The sequence below is a fragment of the Lissotriton helveticus genome, unplaced genomic scaffold (assembly GCF_964261635.1).
Source record: "Lissotriton helveticus unplaced genomic scaffold, aLisHel1.1 SCAFFOLD_859, whole genome shotgun sequence".
NCBI lineage: Eukaryota > Metazoa > Chordata > Amphibia > Caudata > Salamandridae > Lissotriton > Lissotriton helveticus.
In genome coordinates this window covers 62,195-81,125 of record NW_027611893.1, presented here as the reverse complement: position 1 = coordinate 81,125, position 18,931 = coordinate 62,195, and the positions used below count along the sequence as shown (strand labels likewise).

Below are 18,931 nucleotides of genomic sequence, written 5' to 3'. Positions count from 1 at the left end.
CTCCCCGTGGGTGCAAAGAGCAATTTAAACCCTCTGTGGGGTTCACAAGGCCTTCTGGAGCGAAGGCCTTAAATATCTGCATAAGAGGTTTCCACTATATGCCAAATAGAGAACTATAGCAACTGTATGCTTTATAAATCATGTAACCGTCAAGATTCTATACTAATTGATGCCATAAACCCAAATCCATAGGTGAAATTCAACCGCAAGCAGTTCCGAAAACATGTGGAAATTTGCTTTCAACTGAACGTGGGGTAGAGCAGGGGCAGTAGCTGGACAGTATTAAGCTAGGTTCCCACCCCACCCACATGTGGAGTCCACCCCTTCTACCTGCTTGATGCATATATTTGTCAAACTATGTTAGCACTTTGTAGTATTTGGAAATGGATGCATGTCTCTCTATAAAAACCACTAAATGAATAAATACATACAATAGAAAGTAGCACACTAACAATGCATGACAACACAATAAATACAAGTCCTGAAACAAAACATTCCAGGTGGGGTAAGAAACAGCTATTTATTGCTCTAACTACTAGGAGAAACCTGGATTAGTCAGTTGATACACATTTAAGAGGTATGTCACCAAGCGTGCTTCAAGATCACTGCCCGCCCAAAGATCTGAGTCATCTTACTGCTCTCAGGGAAGGCGAAGTTCGAACCTGTTAGAATATGGAAGCCAACTCCCTGAGCAGGAAGAAGATGAATTGGCAATTACTGTCTGGAGTCGGCCAGTGGTGAGAAATGCATACCTTCCAGTTCCTACTGGTATTACTAAATATTATTACTGCACTGTGAAGGTATTTGGATGATGATAAGCGGGGCTATTGAGGTGAAGGCTGGCCAAGGTGTTAAGAGAACACACATTTATGTCAATAATTATTTCTAAGATGTCATTCTGGTGAGGTGACACACCCTTATTTCATTAAAACTGGGCCGTGATTCTAAAGCCCTACACCTTAGAGGACAGTAATGCTGCTTTTATCAATACTTCATGCTTAATATTGTGCTCCTTCTTTTAGGCCAAGGGGCATACATGACTTTAGTCCATTCAGGTTTACACCTGGAAATCTAGGGGAGTCACTATATTGATTTGTTGCAAAAACCCACCTTGCACAGGTACAAAGCGCTGGACTGACCCTTTGGGCCGTTATGCAGGGGTAAAACGAGAATGGGGACACCGAGACGTCACACTGCTCAGTGTCCACGCACCCACCCAGCTACAGTCGTCTACATTGGAAAGGTGGCGAATGTACTTTTACAAGCAGAGTCCACACTCCACCTCTTGGGTGGCGATTTAACAACGTCATGGCGTCAGACCAAGATAGGACCGGTAGGCCTCACATGTCCACTCGACCCTTCTTGCTAAGTTCACTACCACTTTAGGACTAACTGGCCTATGGAGGCGAGCACACCCACATGCTAGAAATTACTCCTATTTTTCTGAAGCCCATCAGGATTTCTCCTGTTTAGACTACATTCTAGCACTGGCAGGGGAGGGGAGCCCAATATGATGGTCTGGGTGTTTGGCCCGGGGTCTATCTGATATTGATAGGCAAGAATTCAAAGCTGGCGCTGGGCTAGACGCTCAATGCCTGGGATCTATGTGATTGTGAGGTAGCAATCGTCCTGAGAGTAGACACCAAGCTCTATTTTACAGAAAACGAGCATTCAGTCAAGTACAAGATTGCATTTTGGAATGCCTATAAAACAGTTCTACAAGATAGAGCGCAAAACCTGGTGGCTCAGAAGTAGAAGAGGGCCTTCCACTTGTTGGAGCGTTCAGAAGCTCAATTGCTAGAGCACGAAGGAGCCCTGAGCCAAGAGCCAGAACCCTCGGTCCTTAACCGACTAATGCTCCTTAAAGAGGAATATGGTGCCTTAGCCCAGGAATATGCGAAAACTAAATGCTAGCCACACTTCATGAATTATATGACGCTGGAGATAAGGCAGGTAGACTATTGGCCTGGTTGGCAAGAAAATAATTTGATGCCAAATCGGTGCACAGGGTGTTGGGGCAGATGGAAAGGTGATTCACTCATATAGAGACATAGCTGAGTCCTTCGTACGATATTTCAAAGATCTCTACACTGCTAGACCACTACGACCAACACATCAAGCCTCACCCTACTTAGACGCAATCGCCACTCTAGTTCTAGATGCTGAGTCCTGGGACAAGCAAGAGGCTGAGATTTCATTGATGTCATGAACGCTATAGAGCAACTGAAACCCAGCAAAACCCCTGGGTCTAACGTGATTGCAGTGGAAGTCTGTAAGAGATATGCAGACCTTGTGGCCTCTCGTCTTCTTGACATGTTTTAGAGGCGAACTGACCTTGTGCTCTCCCTTTCGATTTGCAAAGGGCAACCATAGTTGTTATCCATAAAGAGGGTATAAACCAAGAGAACGGTGTGGCTCCTATCGGCCTGTTTCCCTCCTGATACTGAAGTCAAGACCAATTGGGCTTTATGCCCGGGAGATCCATTTACTATAATCTAAGACAAGCACATAATTGGATCAATGAAATGCAAGGCTATCGGGAGCCTCATGTTTTACTGATGGTCGCGCTGAAAAAGCGTTCAATGCTGTACATTGGCCTTTCCTTGAGCACACATTGGTAAAATTTAACTTCGGTTCTAGCTTTAGGAAATAGTTTCAGCTGCTATACCATACGCTGTTGGCATCCGTGAGAGTTAACGGGGTAGTGTAGTCCGAATTCCAGTTAGGTCGGGGAGCCCAACAGGGTTACCCCTGCCTCCTGTTTTATTTACTCTTATAATAAAATCACTGGCATGTAGGATCCGTGCTCACCCGCAGGTCCATGGCTTCAGAAGAAAAAATCTCCCTGTACACAGATGACAATCTACTTTATATTACCAGACCTTCCCAATCACCCCGCACCTTCTCCACATATTGGATTAATACAAAAGCTATTCCGGATGTTGTATCAAGTGTGGTAAATCACTTTGCTACCTCCCACAGAAGAAGATGGCGATCCGGCCCCCCCCCCACTTCTCAATAACCTGACGCTCACCACTCTGAGGTACAAATACCTGGGTATATTTCTAATCTCTCCACCAGAAGATTTGTCATGAACGCATTCTAGGGAGGGTTTTGCGTAACTGTAGAGACGACATGGCCAGATGGCGCAAACTGCCCCTCGCGCTGCTGGGAAGAGCACATTCTTTATAATGATCGCATAACCCTCCCAGCGCAGTCTGTAAGATGATAGCATTACCCAAACTACTTTTTTCCCTTCACCATACATACTACCCCATTTCTTCTGCGATATTCATGGCAATAGATGTAAATCTGCATACACTACTGTGGGATGCCAAGCATCCCAGAAAAGCCCTAGCCACGGTCCAGCGCAACCAATACAACAGCAGGATTGCCCTACCCAACATCCGTACGTAATATTGGGCTTCCCATCATATTAACATCAACGACTGGCTCTTTTGGCCCGGACCATTCCACGTTTATGTTAGAACAATCCCAATAGGCATCAAAGTCCTGTCAACACTACCTATAACGGGGGTCGAGGTACCCACAATTTCCTGCCAGACACCGCACTGGCAATTGGGGCCTGAGCTGGTGCCACAAAATGCATGGGAAGGAGGGGCAATCCCATGAGGGAAACTCCGTTTTGGGTGGGGAAGTGGCTTCCTGAACTTGGTAAACTAAAGGGCTTCAGATCCTGGGATCTGATAGTAATTTCAGAAATAGGGGATCTCCTGGAATGCGGCGACATTATGCTGTTCTCATTGCTCCAGTGAGAGGACGATATGCATTTCCACACGCATGGAAAGCTGATGGGCTCCCAGGAGAGGGAATCCCAGAATATGCGTCTCTCGATAGGTGCTTTTGATGGAGGAACTAGAACTCTTATTAACAATAAACCAGTTTCTCTAAAGGGCCTACAAGAGAAATGGGTGTCAGGCATGGAAGATATCGAATGGGAGGAGGCTATAATGCACTCTTGAGAGGTAGCAATAAAGACACTGCTCAGGCTGATCCAATTTAAAATCTTACACTGAGTACTATGATAGGCAACAGCTCCATGCCATGGGGAGAGCCTCGGATCCGGGTTGCCTGAGATGTAAACCGCAATGGGCTTCTTTTTCCATAAGGTGTGGAGTTGTCCAAAAATACAGGTCTACTGGAGAGCCATCATAGAGGTACTTATGGATGTGTTTTCATTAGGCCTCCCTATGGACCCCAAATTTATCCTGGTGGGTAACCCCAATGATATAGATCTACCACAAGCCCAGTTGTTGTTCAGCTATTTAGCCCTGGTGGTAACCAAAAGAGATGTGGCCCGTCATCTAGGGCTCTGAGTAGGGCCCCACGTTGATGGAATGGAGAAATACCATGGAAATGCACATGATCGCTGAGCGAGCTACCTATGTCAGCAGGGGCTGTCCTAGGAATATTTCATAAGGTCTGGGATAGTTGTATATCGTATTATGCCTTGGAAGAATTGGTGGATGATAGAGAGGGGCAAAGAGAGGGCATTGGGTGAGTGGCATCGCATACCTTGTCAAACCTCTGCCTGCCTATCGGGTGATTTTTTTATATTTTATTCCAGTGTGACTCTGACGATTGTAATCGCCTATTGGGGGAGAGGAGGGTATAGTTGTTGGTGGTTGAAAAAGCCATTGCATACTTCATGAATGTATACTCAGTATCCTGTACAACTGCAAATGCCTATTGACAAATGCTATGTCATATTTGATTTCTTTATAAAATAAAAATATATTAAAAAATATATATATTATGTTCTTTCTAGGTTTTCCTATATATGTTTATTCCTGACCTGTGTCATAAGTTGCTGCCTGGCTATGTTGGAGGAGTGCAAGAAGGGGCGCGCACTCCTGCTGGTAAGAACTATTACTTGAAAAGTCATGGCTAGGGTTTCTGTTAATTACTTTTAAGGTAATAATTTTTGTTTGTTTTTGATTTATCTTTTTATTGTAATGGAGCAGTAAAACACGCATTACATTACAGTTGTTGAATTTACGACCAAAGATTGTTACAGTGATTCGTTTGTCATCTTTTAGCCCTGACACTTTTCGCCATCTCATAGTCCTGTATCACATTCAGTCAGCTCCAGAATGCATCAGGGAGTATATTGTCTCTCCCACAGGGGCCGTGAATGTGGTGAATAATTGTTATTGATCATTTGAATAATTATTCAACTTAAACACAAGTGGTGAACTTATGTTTTATAGTAACATGTATTCCAAAGAGTGGCCTCAAGACTTTTGCTGGTAAAACGTTACCTTTTTATTGTTTTGAAAGTTGTTTTGTGAATTTGTGTTATTCTCTAAAAAGTGTTTTCAGATATGTCTCAGTTTTAAGTCTTTGTGACTATGTTTTACAGAAAAACAATAAAAGCAATGAAATCAGTGAGCTAATAGACATTTGCATGTTAATATTTATCAGTAAAACGTAAGATCTTAACTGTAACAACCTGATAATATTCTGCAAATATTGATTTGCATTAGTAAAATACATTTCAGTCAAAGGATAGGGCAGCATGGAGGAAGACTGATTAGGAAAGTTATAGTGAGTTAGACGAGCTAGAAGCTGCTTATTTAAATAATATCTTAACTTAATTAATTTGTTAATCATTTACAATTCACTACAATAACCATTGATATAATGAATTCATTTGACATTTAGAACAATGTCATATCAAAATAGTGCCCATAAAACAAAAAAAAATAACATCAAGGTCTTGCAAACCACTATTCTCTGATTAATACTTCTTCAAAATAAATTTGGAATCGGAGATCAAATAAATGTTCAAAGCAACCATGAAAAATACATACTTGACATCAATTATTTTGCTTAAAAATAAAACCCAAACTCTGTTACCATGGTGATGACATAAGTTTTCTTAAGCATAAAAAGCAACCCAAAACCATCAACTGGCCTACTCCATCTCATTTTAAGCCCAAATGCAAATTATTCCAAGACTTGTTCCTAAACAAAATCTCACTTCTCAGAGAATCAGTATCTACTACACTCAACTCAGATATAAAAATGTACTAGCATCAATAGCTCCGTACTCGTGATCCAAGTTCTGTGGAGTTTCTGTAGTTATTGAAGTCATCATGGATTTAAGGCCCACGTTCTACTACGATAGTATAATTCCATCCTCAACAGTTAAAAACGTCTAGCAGCTATGCAATCGCCAGTAGATTTTTATTAACTTGTTACTCCAAAATGGCATCTATCCAGACATACTGCAAGTTTGGTGAAATGGTTTTGTCAAGAAACCCTCCTGGAGATTCCAATGAGCTCACTACAGACTGGTCAGTTATCAACCTTGATGAGCGAAAGTAAATAAAAAGTGTGTAGCAGACTCACTTAATACAGTAATTGACAAGGCCAATTTACTCACCCTTTAAGTTTCACAAAGTGTAGCACAGACACCGGAACAATCAAAATATTAATATCTACTCCGTGTCTTCTTGTCCTCTCATTTATGAGCACAATTTGTTGCTATTGACCATCAAAGACGCAATTACATCCTTAAAAACTTCTCAGCTGGTTAATTTCTTTTCAAACCAACCGCAAATGACTTATCAGGATCACTAACGCATCTTTCAATCCCTTCCCCCTCATTCACGTGTGGCTGTCAACAAGATTTCTTTCATGCTCCAATTGGTTTCAGTCTTTATATAGAACCACTAAAGACTCCGAGGAAGAATGCAGGTTATGAATTACACCAATACACTTACTACCCAACTCAACAGAAAAATCTCATGATTCGAGATATCCATTCTGAAAAAACCTCCTAATGAAAATAAAATGACACAATTGAATGTCCGCTAATGGCCTGAAAAATACATAATTCATCCTCCTGCACAAGTGCGTAACCAGCTGAACTGCAACTTCCCCACAGCCCATAGTGTCCGGGGGGCGAGGGACAGACTTTTAATTCTGAGGAGGTCCTTGGAACCTTGAGTCTGCTGTATATGTGTCTGTTGTATCTATCTGTTCTACATTGGCGTCTCCCTGCTTCTGTGTCCCCTCTAAAGCGAACAAGTTATACATTCAACTTGGAATAGTGAGTAGCCATGATGTTAACCTGTGAGGATTCAAATCTGTAACATGTAGAACAGAGAGTGATAAATAGAGTGAATGAGCGAGACAGACAAACAGACACACAGACACTCTGATCATAGGACATTGTTACACATTTATCTGCATTGTGCACCTAAATGTAACTCTTCAAACTGAGGGTAGATGAGAAGTGCTGCGTGCATTGATATATGCAGAGAGGGAGCTTTTTACGAATTGAAAGTCCACTAGGAAACCTATGGTAGTCTGGTATGGGTTAAGGATATTGTATTATATTGCACTGTAGCAATTTTCTATCGCTTACTACCCCTTTGGGGGGCACTTACGTTCTTGAAAGCTCCCTGTGGAGGATGAGCACCTGTCAGGTGATCCATAGTCAGGTGGCTCAGACCCCAGCTAGAATGACTCCCTGAACATGCAATGTGTGAGAGACAAAGCGCTTGGTAGGTTGTTACCCTGACAGCGTAGGAGCAAATCAGCAAGCTTCGTATTACCCTGCTGTCCTGTGAGCTCAATACTTTTCTTGGATCCTAGAGCAATTCTTGTTTCCATTAGAAAGCATCCTTCTGACCTTCTAGAATTTCCCCACACAACAACTTCCACTTTCATCAACTTCTAGATGTTAGAATTATGGACAACATGTCAACCTAGAAGAGCTTCAAGCTGCAATACAATTATTACAGGTGAGCATCTGGTTTTGTCCTCTTTGTAGACTTGTGACATTCTTTAGTAATATCTTTCCATGGCCCCTTGAGCTAGTTTCCTTTTGTTATATTTTGTGTTTATGCGATTGGAATAACCTCGTGTAGAGAACGTTCTAGACTTTCATATGCAAACTGTTCAATTGTTCTGTAAAAACCAAAAGCTGTACCTGTACAATAAATGTATTTTGTTATGGACTCCATTAGATGTTTTACACAGTGAATTATACATGGGGTTTTCTCCCCTTTTCAGGCAAAGTAAATAAATATCAAATCAACGGCCTTCAGGCTTGGATCATTACCCATGTCCTATGGTTTGCCAACGCATATCACTTCCACTGGTTTTCACCAACCATCATTTTTGACAACTGGATCCCTCTGCTGTGGTGCGCTAATATACTAGGCTACGCGGTGTCCATATTTGCAAGGATAAAAGCAAGTTACTTTCCTACAAATGCTGATGATTGGTAAGTTATGTTTTGAAATATGTTTTTCGAGTACAATCAATGAGCATCACTAATTTCAGTCAAATTGTATGTCATACTCGTGAATTTCTAGTGCACGAGTAGTCCTTCTGTGAAGCAAGAGGTAGCCCAAATATCTGGATCTGGAAGTCTTGTTATTAAAGTTTTGGTGTGGTGCTGTCTTAATCTGACTCTTACAGTGATGCCTCAGCATACCTGTTTCAACTCTCTTCCCTATGTAGACGTCATTGCTGAGGAACCCTAGCTCTTCAGTAGTGCTGAATGCAAAGAAGATGCTGAAAAATTTACATCAGTCAGTTGCACTCACGCCAAGACGCAATGCATCATTCTTCGATTGTGGGATTACCTGACTGTATAAAGAGAGATCCAGCAGATAGAAAGCCGGAATCCACTGCTTCGTTTGTTTCAGTGGGTTATACCACCCAATGAGGTCCAGAGTTTCTTAATCCTTCCCATGGTGACAATGGGCACTTAGATTTGATAAGAACTTCGAACTTGCGCTAATATGGTTGTCCAGATCCCATCTAGTCACAGATGTCAAATAGCATTACAAGAATGTCACCTGCGCTGTCACTCGGAAGACCCAATCCCAGAGAGTGGGGGAGATCCAACAAATAAAAAGTATTGGACGTATGGATTTGGTCGGCATTCACTGTTACTAGTACCTACCAGCAGGGTAATCCAGAAAGTCTGGCATTCACAGCCTATATTATTGGTTTTGTAAAATTTGTTTGGTTAGTTATCTGAATTCAAATGTGCTCTGCCTGGGGAAACATGAGGTTCTCGATATTCAATATTGTCTACCATACACTGAGCGAAGATATGCTAACAAACCGAGCCCAGGTGACAACATAGAGATTGAAGTGTTACATGTGGGCAGACAAGGTACTGTTTCAAAAAGATTTCTCTTCCCTGTTTGGGGATAATAGTTTCAACTCAAATGGTCCATTTTATTTATTAAGAATCAACGGCTGTGAATTACAGTGACCCAGGGTGAAAGAAAGAAGATAGAAAGGCAAAGAACTATGGAATGGGAAAGTGGATTGAAAATGATCTTGGCGATGAACTGTAGTGAACACCAGAAACGAATGCAGAATTAGGGAGACTTATCAAAGCTCAATAGAAAGATTGTTGAGCTACAAAAACAAATGTTATGCTTTAGAATGTTAAAATGCTGTATTGTCTGTGGCATGTTATATTGTTTATTCAAAATCAAAACAATAAAATATATATATATATTTTTTTAAGAGGCATCCGCACCTAAAGAGGAGCCCATGTTGCTCCAACCTCGAATTGCTTAATTATTTGTATTGTTTGGAGAAGAAAAGTAGAAAAATAATTATGCTGCAAAGCTTCTACAATGAGTAATGGCCCAAACACAGCAATGTGTATCTGTAAGATTTCTTATCATTGTTACTGCCTAAGAGACTGGTATAAAGTGGGTCTATGTGTAGCTTCGGCTGTTCCTCGGAGTGGCCATAATTGGTCCATGAGAGGCGGAGAAAAGTTATGTTTCTCATCTGGGTGCAGATGAGGGTCCTCTTTGTCGGTTGGAGCAAACAATACAGTTTTGCGGCTGGAGGTAGAGGGTTCTAAAAAGTACATGGAGCAAAAGAAGCACATGTTGGCATGACTAGCACAATTCACTATAAAACAACTGTGAAAGACTTTTGAACTCACATGCTGTGTCCACCTCAACTACCAATATGTCAATCTAGCACTGAAAGGGATTCTTGTTCAATTAAATTAATTTACTGAATTAACCAGTTTATACACCTCCTGTCCAACCTATGTGGTCACTTAAAAGCTACTGGGTTGGAGAGTCCAGGACCAGCCAGGCTTCTCCCATGTAATGTCATCTAAGAGGGCAGGGACAACCAGGCCTCAGGAATGCACAGTCAGGCACTGCGGAGAAGAAGGCATGGCCAGTCTGCGTTCGGAAACTTATCCTATGGTGTCTTAGAAAAGCTGTCTTTTGAATACAAATATTAAAGCACTGCATTTGTTGTTATGGTGGGCTACTGAAGCTAACAATGGCTAGGCTTTGGCACCCCAAAGGCATTCACCTTAATTAAGCGCTCTGAATTGAACAGTGATTTCTGTCTAATTTGATAACTGTTGAGCCAATCTTTTGTGAAATGAAATACCTCTTTTCTACATTTCTGTACCCTTCAGCAAATTCACGGCAAGTTTCTTCTATGACTTCATGATGGGAGTAGAATTTAATCCTCGAATTGGGGAATGGTTTGATTTTAAGTTGTTCTTCAATGGTCGGCCCGGTATCGTTGCCTGGACTCTCATAAACCTGTCATATGCAGCCAAGCAGCAGGAACTGTATGGGCATGTCACCAATTCCATGATCCTCGTCAACGTGTTGCAGGTATGACCAGTAGTAGACAGTTTCTGTTGAGGCTTATTATATTCTTTTTAAACTTGAAAAACTTCTATTGGTTGTTTGAAGAATGTTATTTTATGTCTTGCAGTTCTAAAATGTATTTTAATATACATTGCTTCACTGTTTTGGAATTGTTTGTACGTGTGTTGCAGTGGTTTGAAAAGATACTATATACATGTTTTTCTTGTGTCACACATTAAATACCTTGACCCATTGTTCCCTTATGTGTGTTTATATTTTATTTATGTTTATTTAAATGTATTTTTAGAGACATTCTGAGGCATGAAACTGCATGTTTTGAGTGCACTTTTCACTCATATTGTGGCTTTTCCTTTAAATTCTGAGACACTCCGGCCATTCCAGTTCTCAATGTACCGATTTTATTTTTTTATTTTGAGAGTTTTATATAGCGCGAACAAGATCTTTGCAGATAACAGAGCGCTTTACAAAGGCAGGTGGAGGGCAGGGGAACAAGGGGGCATAGTGGGGAGGTAGCTCAACATGATCATGTACATAGCACCAATATAGTATATAACATAGTACCAATATAACGTATAGTACAGGTATGAGGTTGCAGGCATAGTTGGAGCGTAAGTCATCACCAGGTTCATGTACATAGCACCAATATAGTATATAACATAGTACCCATATAACGTATAGTACAGGTGACATCTACTTCGCTAGTACACCGCAGCCCTCTTGCTGTTGAGGAAAGCTCCTAAATTTAGCCAATGCTTGACAATCAAAGTGCTGTAATGATTGTCAAACTTTAGCACATACTCTCAAGTTCATCCTCATCAGTGAAAATTGCCTCCCTTTCCTCATATCGCAGAGTGGCCTAATTTGACCAAGCGTAAACAGAGTGAATATGGTAGTAATATCCAGTCCCTTAAAATTATAGAGTAAAAATTGTGGCTTGCATTCCTTCATTCATATAATATGACATAAGCTGCTAGGGCATTTTGAAAACTATTGGTTCTACTTGTCGAAAATGGAGTGAAGTCTGTCATTGCCTGAAATGTGTTTCATAAAGGTAACTGATAAGGTGAAGATTGTGCTTTTTACATTTCTCACATTGTTAGTCCTCTTTCTTATTCAGTTCCAACCCTTACTTTTCCTTTGTGGTGCTTTGTTTATTGGTGTTCATTGTTGGTCCATTTGCACTGCAGGCTTGGCTTGTTTTCATAATTCACACTTGTGCGAAATTTACTTAGATTTAATCTAAAAGGAAATCATTTTCTTACTAGTTATCTTGAAAATATGGCATGGTTCCGATCTTCGTGGACCGAGTTGGACACTTCTTTATTAACGGTTCATTGCTGTACACACTTTTTCATAGTTGGATTGGCTATATTGTGCTTTAGAACGGAGTTTATTAAAAATGTGTTCTCCCATCTATCCGTATGTTCTTCTTTTTGATTAGAGCCAGCATTGAACCTCTTATTTTATGTCTGTAGATAAATACTGGTAATATTCAACTTCATCAACTTTCTTTTAAAAATATTTCTTGACTCAACTGACCTGCGAATTAACCTGTAAGATCGTGGTGTGTCAAAAGGATTTTGGGCAAGACGGAAATATACGAGGAAAATGTGACGGAATTTTTTTTTAACTTACCTTATATGAAATGCACTTTTTTAGATTGACTTCTTTAGATCATGGAGCTCCAACTTTTTTCTGTAATAAGAGCTACTTATATTCACTGGATATCATCCCGAGCTACTGTTAAAGCGACCTTATCAGACATGGTTACATCAGTGCCAACCCCATACACGATTACGATCCGCGATTACCCCAGTCCCCCAGGCAGGGTTATAACCAGGAATGTACAAAAAGGCTCCATCAATTTTGAACGCCTCTACATGGGTAATACATAACAGCCACAGCTGTAATACTCCGGGTACCAAAGTAATAATATGAGTCATAAGTCTCCCTTGTGCGCCATAATTTATCACTCAAATATTGTCTTTATAATTTACAAAGTATATAATTTTTCTCAAAACATCAACTTATGAGTTCTGAAAATAGGCAAATGTTTATCTGATACACTCTACTCAATTTCAGTGTAGATCTATTAATTCAGTCTAGCGGCAGCTTCTAATTTTGTATGTGCGGCTGCACACAGTAGAGCTACTTACACGTATCTAGAGAGCTACCTCTAGCTCCTGAGCTACTTGTTGGAGAATCCTGCCTTAAATTACTTATGTTATCGCCATTGACACCACAGAAGGGACTATGTGCTGGATGTCTGACCTCCTTCGCTTCAGCCAGGTGTGGTGTTTTCTTGCTTTATCTTCAAGGGAACGTTACCTGGGATTGCACAGCTTGGTTTAGTAACAAACGGTTGCACAAGTAAAACACTTCATGGCACCTCTGAAGCTTTATAAACCTCTCAGCATAGTAGCAGTCATAGACGAAGATTGGCTCATTAACCTATCTTTTTATTGTGTGTCTTGGCAGAGATTGGATTCTTTAAGCCAAGACATCTTGAGAAGTGTAAAACGTAGTTGCTCTGTGCAAACTCAATTTTGTTGGTAATGCTCCCCCATCCCTGCTTAGAGCAGCTTCCTTCCTATTTATGCATCACAAGTGTGCTTCGTCACTTGTATGTGATTGTTTGATAACTATTAAAAGAAGAGAGCGTCTACCCCACCTGCTTGGATAAGGGTGTTCATTGGTGATCCACTGGGGCCAGACCCATGCAAGATTTCCAGGTTCTCCACAGTAAATGATTGTATTTACTTTGACTTTTTCTGTTGCTCCGAAGTCCTGCTCTAGAAACAGCCGTGTGCAAGAGGCAGAAGCTGCACAGGCTGGGCAGTAAAGAGATGACTGGTACAGCCGAAGAGTATGTGTGCATGGAGAAAAACTCACATGAGAGGACAACACAGTAACTAGCAGAGAGACAGCAGAGAGAAACACATGCAGTATCTCAACATTTGGCTCATTCTTATAACTTAGGTGCATAAACAACAACATGTTCCTGCCAACATGGCCACAGGGCTGTGCAGAAAAGGCCAGGGACGTGCTGGATAACGGGGAGAGGTGACGTGAGGGATCCAAAAACAAAAAAGCCACAATACGAGGCTTCCAAGGCAAGTCAAAAAAGGCAAATAGCTACTAATAAAGTGAGTAGATATTATGTGCTATGACAGGGAAAAAGTAGGCTGCCTTCCACTACTGGAAACAGTAGCCCAGAGTTGTGTATCAGCCACAGCCCCTCCATCGCAACAGCAGCCATACCTTAGGGGAACATTGGCAGTGGGACCACCACGAAGCACCACAAATGTGCTGAGAGTGGTTGTTTGCTGTGGGTGGCATCAGCTTGGGCTATGCAGGCAAAGTGGCCCATGGCCTCATGTGATTATTATAGAAATAAAGTATTTGGAAGTCATATACAGCTTGTCAAATTATCCTGAAAAACTACCTACATCCCAGGCCAACTTTGGATATTCCTGGTAAAGTTCTGTTTTTGGTTCAGTGGATTTTTTGTATACAAATATAACATCTCCCAAAACAGTTTGTGAATTTAAAAACAAAAATTAGAAAGAGAGTGTCCCAGTGACACAACATGTGTTGGATGTCTTACTTTTCTTTTGTTCATTATTCAACCAAAGTCTTTTGCAGATAATTAAGTTTACTGTTACATTGAATAATGCTGATATTTTCTTTGTTCTGTAGATATTTTGCAGGTTTTGATCTCTCACTGTCTTCATCCTTGGTGGCTCCATGCCATAAATTCACTTCTCTATAGTTTGTGTTGGTCTCTAGGTTGTTCGGCTGACCTTATCCTCACCTCATTTGCCTGACTTCATAATAGATGAATGTTTGTCCTACCTCTGGTGCTGCTTTCCGGTGTGAATCTATTATGTTGACACTTGCTCGGGTTCCTCCCTCACCTGCCCCAGCAGTTTCCTCATTCATTGCCTTTGTGAACAGTCTTTGAATGTAATTAAGCAATGCCTTTGACATTTACGTTTACCTGTTCTGTTGCAGGTGTTCCCTTTGTGTAGTGAATAGCTCTCCTGATTAAAAATAACTCTGGTTTAATTATATTAATTAAATGCACATATACAGTGATGTAGGCACCTTTGAAACATACCATTCCACGGCTCGCCCTGGCTATAATTCATCTTGATTGCTTCATCAGCGCCTTATTTGTCCTTGTTTGTAGGGCATTTATGTGTTGGACTTTTTCTGGAACGAGGCCTGGTACCTGAAGACCATTGACATCTGCCACGACCACTTTGGATGGTACCTCGGATGGGGAGACTGCGTCTGGTTGCCTTATCTCTACACACTGCAGGTAATTGTTGAGGTCTGGGGATGTTTTTTTTGATGACACGAACTGTAACTATTTGCATCGAAACAGAATGATTGGGCTGGGTCGAGCTACCGCTTTCGCAATGTGCACCCAGTCACCTGTGCCTATTCGTAGCTAAGAGTTTAGAGGTGTTTAACCTGAAGTGGAACTTTCACCTGGATTTAACTTTATTTTTAAATTTCTTTAATTTGCTTTTCCTGATGTTTGATTGTGCTGAAGTTCTGCCAGGAGGATGACAGGCATATTTTGTCTAGTAGGTTGCTAGTCTAGTTTTGTACCAGACCAGCATTGATGTGAGGTATATGGCTGAATGTTTGGCATTAACTCTGGTTAAGATAATCCTAAAGTCCTGCCTGTGTGGCAGGTGAAAATATGGTCCTGTACCTGGCAGATGTAAAATGATGTTTGGGCCGGGATCATTAGTGTGAGTTTGACAGAGAAGGATTATTCTACGTGTCAGGGCAGCTATGAAGTGTCTTAATCGTTAGGTGGAAGAGATGGTGACTCATCGCCTCTATACATAGAAACATTACAGGTAATTGCTAGATGTCAGTTTTCCACTTACTCCAGCGAAGGGGACGGCCCCTTGGTGATAAATTGAGTACAACTCAGAAGAAAACAGAACAAATGTTCCTGGGAGAGGGGAAAGAGAACAGCAAAGATAGTCCAGACGAAAACAGGGGTGGGCAGAAAATTCAAAAAGGAGAGCCAATCCTAGCAGGCTAAAGCAGATGAGGAAACAAGCAAGTTAGCAATAAATATTCGAATATTAGAGCAAACTAGCAAGAGTAGAGAGACAGTGGGCAGAGTGGTGAGTGCACCATGTGAAAGACAGAATTGTAACTAATACGCCAGAGGAAAGAGATGGCCCTCTTGGGTAACAGAATGGTTGGTAATAAAAAGATTACAAGGAGTAGCCAGACAAAGTTACAAAACTAGTGACTGAATATTAGCCATGTTGAGGCACAAGTGCCCCAGTGGAAACGGAGGGGTAGGCATCAAGGACTGGGAGATACAATTGACAAGAAGTAAAAGATGATAGAAGAAGCAAACTAAGTTAGAAACAAATCAGCTGAAAATAGTTTTTGTTTTGCAGCATGCACATCTTCTAGATCCCCCTACTATGTCTATATTCCACCACCAAGTGGGTGGAGTGTATCTAAAAAGGTACAAAAAGTGTACTTGCCTTGTAGCATGAGCTGCAGTGTGAGCAGTGATAAAACTAGCTGCAGGAAAGTGCCCTTTTTTTGTTATGTTTTGTTGAGGAAATGTTTAGAATGCACGATTACCCAGAGGTAATTTGCTGCTTGCTCTGTTGAGTGGCCTCAGAAAAACACTGAACAAAGAGCCATGTTTTGAGTCCCTGCCTAAAGGATAACAGACTAGGCATGGCTGTTGTGTAGGGGGGAAGTTCGTTCCATGCGTTGGCAGTGCAAGTCAAAAAACTTCTGACCCGCCCCTGCCCCCACAACCCCCCCCCCCCCCCCCCCCCCCTCCAAGTTGGTCTGTTAAATCCTAAGGATGACAAGTTTGTTTGTTGCAAATGAGCGCAGGTTTCTGGTTGGCTCATACCACCTGAACCTGTGTCTCGGGAAGTCTAGACCAGCATCGTGCAGGGTCTTATAGGCTATACACAGAGCCTTACATTTGATAATTTGCCTGATTAAGAGCTAGGGCAGATTGTAGATAGCTTGTGAGGCGAATTTAAATTTGGCAATCCCTATAACCAATCTAGCCACTCCTTTTTGAAGGTTTTGCAATTTATTCTTATGTTGTTGCTATTTATTGAGACAGGCCATTTCAATAATCAGTCATCGATAGAATCAAAGCAGTAACCACTGTGTTTTTTGTATCAGCGGGAATCTTTGGGAAAATATTTTTGATCATCCTCAAAATGTAAAAGGGGGATGTAATAACTATGTTCACCTGCTCACCAAAGGTAAGTTTACTGTCCATAACACCTCCTACGTTTTTGGCTTAGTACACAGGAATGGGCAATATTCCTCTGGCCACCAAGATGTATGGTCACCCCCACAACTTTTGCCCCAGTGCTGATGGTTATGACTCTGGAAGTGCACTGGAGTCTGCTGCCCAATCCCCAGTGTCAGTGCCAGTGCTCTAGCACTAAACACAATGTAAGCAAATTGGTACCCCCAATTGGCCAGGACTTTTACCCCCATATAAGTCCCTAGTAAATGGTACCAGGGGTACCCAGGGCATGGGAGTTAAAGGGGTCACCAGGGCCTATAGTACTGTTTGTTCCACCCTGAGTGCCCCAAGTAAAAAGAGAACACTAGCCCTGCCATTGCAGACTGCAGGAACTGTGCATACTGCTCCAACTCGACTTTGCCCTCACCATGAGTGGCAAGGTCAAAGTACTATTTTAATGTTTGTCAGTCATCCTTAAGGTAAGCCTCCTGAGCCTTAGAGGCAAGATGCATTATATTAAAGGTGTGCATGTAGAAGTACAAACATATGTACCTAAAGTAGCCTCTTTCCATAGTTACTATGAGTGATATGGGGGCCATAGTATAACATGGACAGGCACCCTGAGGTCGCCAGCCCCATTATGGTCCTGCTGAATATAGTCATGTTTAGTATGAAACAACGTGCCTCATTACCCCTGACATGATTTAAAGGACTGGTTTGATGTGGCATGCACCTAGATGGCTAGCTTAGACGTTGCCCACCTCGTTGCTCCAGCCTTTCCTGTGCCAGCAGCTGCTACCACCAAAACAGGTATCTGTCCACCCACCCAGAAGTGTAAACACTCCCTGGACTCAGAAACAAAGGCCTGCTTGAGACAGGATGGCTAGCGAAGTGTCTAGTGAAGTGGCAGATCAAGGTGGTGAGCTTCAAAGTGTACACCACCTCTGATATGCATGCAGGCAGACTCCCAAAGGAGAAAGCAGAACTTCCCATGCCCCCGGGCACATATGCACCTGGGCAGGAAGTTAAAATTAGCTAGTCATGAGGTGTACACCCCCAGAAGGCTAGCCGTACAGGCGAGGAAGGCATCTGCCATTTTTACAAGTGCGAGAACAGAAGGTTCTGGGTATAAAAGGTGACACACACTCGTGGATGTGATCACCTATTCGATATTTGCACCCACACCCCTTACGCAATCTAGGATTTAAGGGGCACCCCTAGCACCAGAACCTCCGATCTGAGAAAACTTGCAACGAAGGAAAAAAAAAGACCAGAGGCTGCGACTTCAGGACCTGCACAAAGCGATGATGCAATAACCTGCACCTGTGCCAACCACCCTTCAACTGCATGACCCGTCCCTCACCCAAGGCCAGCTCCCCCAAACAGAGGGACCCCTTTGAGTGCCAAAGTCATCTCCCGACTCCCTAAGATCAGAGGTACTAGTCCCCTGCATCCCATAGATAAAACACACTCCTTTAAGCAAAGAATCGCTAAGTGATTGCCCAAAAGTAGATGGTCCAGTACATTTTGGGAAACGTAGTCCTGACCTCCAGCAAGTTTCAGGCACTACCAGTTTCCTCAGGACATTGAAGAATCAATTTGCTGGCCTTACTGCAACCAAGGGTTGTTGGTGACCAGTCCAGTTTCCACCATCTTTACTTGATGCTGCAACACGAGGGAACTCCGCAGCACCTTCAACTGACCACAGCGGTGGCCCCGTTGTTGACCTTTTGCATCCGTTTCCTCACCTGTCCCGTCTAAGCGGTAAACCTAGTTCTCGCGTGGTTCCCGCTCAGCACCAAGGACAGCCAGGACAACTCTGCACCTGGACATCTCAAGCTAGGTAAAATTTAACAGATTTTTGTGGCTTGGTCCTGGGACTTGCATCACCTTAACCACCCCGTGGTTTCCACGTAACTCGTAAGTAACCAACTGTCAATAGTGCCTTTCCCCATGAACTGCAATGATAAAGCTTTGCTGTAGTGAAATGCACTGATTTATTTCA

At 42.1% G+C, this 18,931-nt stretch overlaps 1 protein-coding gene across 7 annotated transcripts in view; it reads left to right on the top strand.

Moving 5' to 3' along the window:
• Positions 1–18,931, top strand: part of LOC144807225 (7-dehydrocholesterol reductase-like) — a 195,532-nt gene that overhangs the window by 167,619 nt on the left and 8,982 nt on the right. For all 7 annotated transcript variants that reach the window (XM_078673082.1, XM_078673075.1, XM_078673076.1 and 4 more), the window contains 4 exons: positions 4,790–4,880; positions 8,047–8,260; positions 10,454–10,658; positions 14,848–14,979. In XM_078673082.1, coding sequence (XP_078529208.1) covers positions 4,790–4,880; positions 8,047–8,260; positions 10,454–10,658; positions 14,848–14,979 — 642 coding nt within the window. The remainder of the gene's footprint in view (positions 1–4,789; positions 4,881–8,046; positions 8,261–10,453; positions 10,659–14,847; positions 14,980–18,931) is intronic.